This window comes from Merops nubicus, unplaced genomic scaffold, assembly GCF_000691845.1.
Source record: "Merops nubicus isolate BGI_N331 unplaced genomic scaffold, ASM69184v1 scaffold37352, whole genome shotgun sequence".
Taxonomy (NCBI): Eukaryota; Metazoa; Chordata; class Aves; order Coraciiformes; family Meropidae; genus Merops; species Merops nubicus.
Genome location: NW_008592478.1, coordinates 31,938 through 39,316, shown reverse-complemented (window position 1 = coordinate 39,316; position 7,379 = coordinate 31,938). Strand labels below are relative to the sequence as shown.

General features: G+C 41.3%; 1 protein-coding gene across 1 annotated transcript in view; it reads left to right on the top strand.

The window, feature by feature from the left end:
* Positions 1–2,628: 2,628 nt before the first annotated feature.
* The window catches only part of TBC1D8B (TBC1 domain family, member 8B (with GRAM domain)), a gene marked incomplete at its 5' end in the record, with an annotated part of 30,998 nt that continues 26,247 nt past the window's right edge, over positions 2,629–7,379 (top strand). Inside the window, 2 exon segments of the mRNA XM_008935143.1 lie at positions 2,629–2,670; positions 7,032–7,142. Coding sequence (XP_008933391.1) covers positions 2,629–2,670; positions 7,032–7,142 — 153 coding nt within the window.

Genomic DNA, 7,379 nt, shown 5'->3' with positions numbered 1-7,379 from the left:
TTTTCTTTTTTTTTCTTTTTTTTCTTCAAAAAAGATGTAGCTTGTTGTATGTGTCATCACAGGCACAGGAGTTTGGAGGAAGGGGAGACAGAGAGAGGCTTCTGTGCTTCCTCTGGGGAAATTCTCCTTATCTGTTACCTGTCCGAAGGAATAATGTTAATCAGGTAGCAGATGTCAATGGCAAGGGCCTTGTCTCTCACAGGATTTTGTGGTGGACCAATTAAAAAAGTACTTGGTGATTTGTACAAACTTAAAATTATTTTGGTGGGAACTGCAGGACAGGGGAGGAAGCTCATGCTGTAACTAGACTCAGTACACAGCAAAGAAGATGCTGGCTTGTCAAAATCCAAAGGTGCTGTGACGTCACCAAATATACAGCAGTAGATAAGCAGCAGATCTAATTTACACTTTACTGGCGTTCTAGCACACTGAGCTTTTGGTGTGGCTTCCATGAAGTGGTCCTCAATGGTGATACGAATCAAAAGGAAAACTTGCTGGTTAATAAAGATCTGAAAACATAGAGGTTTTCTCCAACCTTAATGATTCTAAGATTATCGAGTCCAACCATCAACCCAGCACTGCCATGACCACTAAGCCCTGTCACAAAGTACCACGTCCACACATTTTTTGAACACCTGCAGGGACGGTGACTCCACCACCTCCCTGAGCAGCCTGGTCTCACCACTCTTTCAGGAAAGAAATTCTTCCTAATATCTAATCTAAACCTCCCCTGGCACAACTTAAGCCCATTTCCCCTTCTCCTATCACTGGTTACTTGGGAGAAGCCCAACACCTACCTCACTCCAGCCTCCTTTCAGGGAGTTGTAGAGAGCAGTAAGGTCTCCCCTCAGCCTCCTCTTTTCCAGACCAAACACCCCCAGTTCCCTCAGCCACTCCTCATGAAACATGTTCCCCAGACCCCTCACCAGCTTTGTTTCCCTTCTCTGGACCTGTTCCAGCCTCTCAATGTCTTTTTTATCCTGTGGTGCCCAAAACTGAACCCAGTACTTGAACTGTGGCCTCACCAGTGCCAACTCCAGGGGCATGATCACTTCCCTGCTCCTGCTGGTCGCACTGGTTTTGATACAGACCAGGATCTTTGTTGCCTTAAAGGATCTCTGCTGCATGGGTTGTTTTCTTTCTCAGCAGCTGTAGCCAAGTTTATTTTGCAGTGCACATATTTGTGAGGCAAATAGCAGCACTGTGTTTAGAAGCAGTTTTACATTGGGGGATGACATGGAAGAGGATGACCAGCACATGCTCTCCATTTGTCTTATGCAGCTTTTTAGCTGTACAGAAGGATGAGAAGGAGCTGTGGTATTTGTTATACCTTTCTCTGTACCTACCAAAGAGACTAGCATGGATCTCTTTATTGCCACAGATAGTTTTACACAAGGGTTTGGGTACACACCTTTGTTTAATGACTTACTGTTGTCTTACCTGAGTCATAACCACTGACCATAATGTCCTTGAGTTATTGTGAATAGGCGTGAAGTCTTTTTTCACTGAAGGCTTAAATTAACCTATTTTACACGTCAGTTGACTATGAACACTTGTGGCTCATGCTCAGGATTTCATTAAGCTGATGATGCCTTTTCATGGTTTATACGGTATGGATTTGTGTCATAGTTTACGTAGTGAAAATGGGCTTCAGGCTTGAGTTTCTTTAAAAACTGATCCAAAATGCTCTGCAAAACTACCTGCTGTTATGGAAGGAAGCTTTATCTTGTCTCTGTAAATAAATATTTACTGTAGTAGGGATTATAATTTGGGTCTCCTGCTGTGTAATTTGGCACCATTCACTCTGAATGTGTGTTTTGTTTTTAATAATAATATATTAATAATGTTATATCCTGCACCAGAGAAGCCTTTGTTGGAAGTTACGTGGTGTCTGCTACGTCACTCTGGTAGTTTTGTTTTCAACAGACTTGCATCTTGGGATTTATTGTTTTTTTTTTTAAAGGTTTTGCTGAAAAATACAGTCCATTTGAACTGTAGTTGGGATACTTGAATTTGTCTTTGCTTACTTAGGTGACAGATTTCAGTTTTGTAGTAAATCTGTATATTTCACATCCTATTCCTGTTGCTTTTGTTCCTTGTGGTTGTGTTGAGGTATTACCTTGCCTTCAACATTTTCGTTTTAATTAACAGTTTATTAACAGGTTGACTTTACAGTACAAAACCATCTAAAAAAAATAATTTGAAGTTTGTTATTTTTATTTTTTCACATTTATACTTTGAAGCTAGAAATTTTGTCAGGACGAAGCTATTTAAAGCCTCTCTCAAGGTTTTTTTAGGCCTTCTTGCTGTGAGGTGTCCTTAGGATTCTACCAAGTCTCATCATGTACCTAAGAATCCTGTGCTGAAAGCTGAGGATAATGCCTGTAAATGGTTTCAGCTCTTGAAGTTGGTTTTAGCTCTTGAATTTAGTTTTTAGCTCTTATCTGATCAGCATGAAGGATGTTTGCTAAAATGCCAGCTGGCTCCAAAATGCCCCTGGCCAAGGCCAAGCCCATCAGCAATGGGTGCCTCTGAGATAACTTATTTAAGAAGGGAGAAAAGCTTCTACACAGCACCAACTGCAGTGGAGGAGAGGAGTGACAGTATGAGAGAAGAACAACTCTGCAGACTCCGAAGTCAGTGAAGGAGGAGGGGGAGGACTTGCTCCAGGCACTGGAGCAGAGATTCCTCTGTAGCCCATGGTGAAGACCATGGTGAGGCAGGCTGATGTCCTGCAGCCTGTGGAGGTCCATGGTAGAGCAGATATCCACCTGCAGGCTGTGGTGGACTGCACACTGGAGAAGGTGGATGCCCAAAGGAGGCTGTGACCCCTGTGCTGGAGCAGACTGTTAGCAGGACCTGTGGACCCATGGAGAGAGGAACCCACCCTGGAGCAGGTTTGCTGGCAGGGCTTTTGACCCCATGGGAGAGACCCATGCTGGAGCAGTCTGAACCTGAAGGACTACACCCTCTGTAAGGGACCCATGCTGGAGGAGTTTGTGAATAACTGTAGCCCATGGGAAGGAACCACACTGGAGAAGTTTTTGGGGGACTGTCTCCTGTGGAAGGGACCCCACGCTGGAGAAGAGTGTGAGAAGGGAAGGAGCTTGGGAGAGACACCATGCAATGAACTGATTACAACCCCCAGTCCCTGTCCCCCTGTGCTGCTGAGGGAGAGGAGGCAGAGAAATCTGGAGTAAAGTTAAACTTGATAAGAAGGAAGAGGTGGAGGGAATGTTTTTTGGTTTTATTTCTTGTTATCCTACTCTGATTTGATTGACAATAAATTAAATTAATTTCCCCTGTGTCCTGGTTTGGGGAGTGATCTCTCCCTGTCCTTATCTTGACCCACAAGCCTCTTGTTATATTTTTCTCTCCCTGTCTGCCTGGGGAGGGGAGCAATAGAGCAGCTTTGGTGGGCATCTGGTGTCCACCAGCCAAGGTCAAGCCACCACAGCCATCTATCATGAACTACTCTGCTTTATAGTATCTTTACCCCCTTTGGTTCTGCTCTGATTAGCCTTTGAATTCTTTAGATGGTAGAAGTGAGTAGTTATTGCTGAAATGAAGCTGACTGTAGCTGCAGATTCCCACTTTCTGCAGTTGCTGCCACTCAGGGAAAGCTCTTACAGTATTTTCGAACATATCCCTTTGGTAATGATGTAAAGAAATGAAGAGTGAGAACTCAATTGTCCATCCAAGTGTCTGCTGTTCAAAATCCTCAGTGCAGTGGGGCTGACCAGCGTTGTTCTAATAGAACATTTCTGTCTGTAAGGAGCTCTTACAGTCTTGTAAATATTTTATGTCCCTTAGCACTTCTAATATGGCAAATCAGGAGGCTGTCTGATCCAGTTTTAATATAATTAATTATTGACCTCAAAAGCACTGTTATGCGTTAGAGGAGAGAACAGGCTTGTGCTAACTTTGCTTCAGAACACCAGTGCTCTTCAAAAAAAAAAAAAAAAGGACAACAGCATGTTTTCTTTTGATTCTTCATTGTTAAAATATATTATTCTGTTTGCATTACACCAGTCCCACAAAGGATAGGAAGCAGTCAAGTTGCTGGGTATGATATACATATTTAAATTAAAGAATAATATCAGCGGTAAACCCCATGTAACTGACAGGTTTTCCAGGAAAAAGTAAATCTTTGTGTGTTGAAAAGGATCACAATAAAAAAAGGGGGTGAATATCAGTCACTTGATGTACTTGGTGAAAGCAAGATACCAAAGTGGTGTAGCCCACAAAAGGCAAAATGCTGAGCAGTTGTTTTCACATCACATACTGGCTTTACTGCTGTAATTTGGTACAACTGAGAGCAAAATACACTGCTGATATGTTTTGGTGCATGTTTCTGCAGCTGATGTTGATATTTTGATAGGGCTTTCTCATCTTGCCTCCCTTATGGAGATACTACTAGTGCCTGGGCTCAGCAGTTACTGAGACTTTTATCTACTATTATTAGACAGTTATATCCTTGTCATTATCCAGGTGAATTTTAAATGTCTTCAGCCCTTAAAGCGAATCATTCTTTTGTGTTACTGGAGATAGCAGAGTGCTCATCAGTGATCTTACTTGCCTGGGTGAACATGGTTCTTGATTTCCCATTGGAAAAGGGGGTGCTTCCTGAGAAACACCCAAAAACTTGTAGTTAGGGAAACCCTGACTGATAATACAGCATTCAAAAAAATGTGTATCTCATGGAGCACTTCCAGGACTAGAGTGAGAAGGTGAGACTGGTGATTCCTCACATTATGCAGGTGGCCATAGCTGTTCAGTTAGTTATTTATCAGCTTAAGTGCAAACCTGTAGCCTGTATCACTTTTGTGGAGAAACCAGCATTGACTGGTGGGACTGTTGAAGTGACTGATAGTAACCTGATGGAGTTTATTGTGCCTGAATCCAATGACCTTCCAAGCAGCTGGGCACTGTTAGGGCATTTTGAGGAGTGCTGCTTTCTAGTGCACTGCTGTAATTCTCTCAAGCTGAGCAGTTGCTTCAGCCTTACAAATGGTGTCTAATGGCCTTGTACTGTGTATCAGAACAGAAAATGCTTTTAGGAGAATTGTGAATGAAATAACAGAAGATTTGCTGAAGCACAGCCAACTTTGGGATGAGCTCAGTGTTATGACTCATGCAGTAAGCCAGAGCTCTTTCACCAGACATAAATATTGTGATCTACTCAATGTTTGACTTCAGTTAGAAACTACCAAAAAAAAATGCTACTTTGCAACAGTAACCCACAACCTATGAATTGCAGACAAGACAAGCTAGTGTTTTTGATTGATGTAACATACTGGTCTTTGGGGTTTTTTTAGTGGTTTTTATTATTATTCACTTCCATATTTTTGAGGAGAAACAAAAGCATTTTGAAACTTGAATAGCCACAGTAAGCAGCCACGCAAACTCTATGCTGAATGTGTATCTGTGGGAAAAGCGTGTTCTGAGGAGGATTGTGTAGACTTGTGTATTTTATCTTACCTTGCTTTCTTGTACTCTTTCACAGTTGTTATTTTTCAGAATTTGGGGCAAAGTTAATGGAAAGAAAGTGGAATAAAAAGTACCAGAAGCCAACCTACAAATTCTGAGATAACTTTTGAAGGATGCATATGAAATAATGTAATGCTTCTATGGAATTTAAAAACCTGAATCTAAGGATCATTTTCCATTAAACACGGAAGGGTTCTTAGTGATGCCATAAGGGATATATTAACTTTGCATACAAGCTGTCTGCCCTATTAGCAGATTTTTTTGGGAATAATCTCAGCGGGTTTGTGGAACAGACTTTACAGCATCTCTTTGGGTAGTTGTGTCTCATATTTTTTTGGGTAGTGTTGTCTCTTATTTTGCAATTCTTCTGCAGGAGAATAAAAGCTCTGTGTGATTGCTTTGGTAGCTTTCCTTTAGTTGAACTTTCCACATATGTGGCTGTGCTAGAAGGATGGCAAGCACAGGAAATACAGGAAGGAAGCATAAGATATTGTTGCTTGTATTTTTATTTCAGTTGTAACAAGAAGAAAAAGTTTTATCTGTGCATCAGGGTCCAAAAGCTTGTATTTTTTTTTGTATGGATTTTTCTTCTTTTAGAGTTCCTGCATTCTTAAATTGAAAGGAACTTTTAAGATACTTGGGCTACTATTTTTATTACTGTGCAGCCAAGATAAAATGCATACTCATTTCTGAGGAAATGTTTTTGCTCCCAGTTATGGAGAGATGAAGTTTGTCTCATTAATGGAATTTGTGTATTTTGATCTGATCTCCGTTTAATAGGAGCTAATTTAATATTTAGTGGCAGGGAGGTGACATGCTTGGGTGTACAATCTATATATGTGTGTGTATATATATCTTGTCTATAAATATATACATCTTGGGTGTATAATCTATATGGGAATAATAAACTTCATGTGCTGTGCTTACACATGTGATGGTCAGATGAAACATTAGTGTTCCATACTTCATGTAAGAGTTATCTGATAGACTGTTCATGAAGAATGGCAGGCATTTCCCACCTGTAGTCTGGTATGAGCAGCAAAACCTTTCTCAAAGTATGATATGTTTTTTTTTTGATGTAAAACTGATGAGATTTTAATAAAAAACAGACATAATGGAATGACAGTCTCCTCAGAGCCAGTTCCTGTGGCTGGAAAACAGAACAACAGTAAATGACTAATTCAGAGGTACTTCAGTTACTGCTTGTGCTCGTCGAAGGCTGGGAACTCCCAGGTTACATTTCAGGATGTCCCCTGGTTTACCCTACTGCATGGCTATTGCATCTGAGAGGGTCATCTAGAAAACTCCCTCACCCTCATTTTGTGTTTGTGATGGCTCTTACTGGATCAAAATATCACCTCCTGAAGAGGTTCTTCTGGGAGCACTTTTTGCTTTAACTCGTTTGTGCTGCTTCCTTTCTCAGAGTTCATTTGCCCTCACTTGGGCAGCGTTCCTATTCACTAAGAAAGGAATCAGCAGTGAGTGTGCTTTTCAAAACCTTAGTTTCATTGTGCTGTGTACATTTTCTTGAATGCAAACAGGTCTTCTCGTGGGAACCTTGGATGCAGTGCTGGATTCTACGTCGAAGGTCGCCCCGTTTCGCATCCTGCATCAGACACCAGACTCCCAAGTCTACTGGTCCATTGCGTGTGGTATGTACCAGGGTTTAGAACCTGACTGAGTTTAGAAAGTTAAAAATGAGGGTACGAAGTATGGGATCAATTTTTGGGTTAATCCTCTCACCTCATAATTCATTCCTATGACCTGTAAATGCTTTGGAATGAATTGCAAACCTGTGATTGACAGTATGGTTCCAGATTTTCTGAGTATGTCTATGGACTCTCATGCTACAAGTTCAGATTGCCTGCTTTCTGCAGTACTCCAGCAAG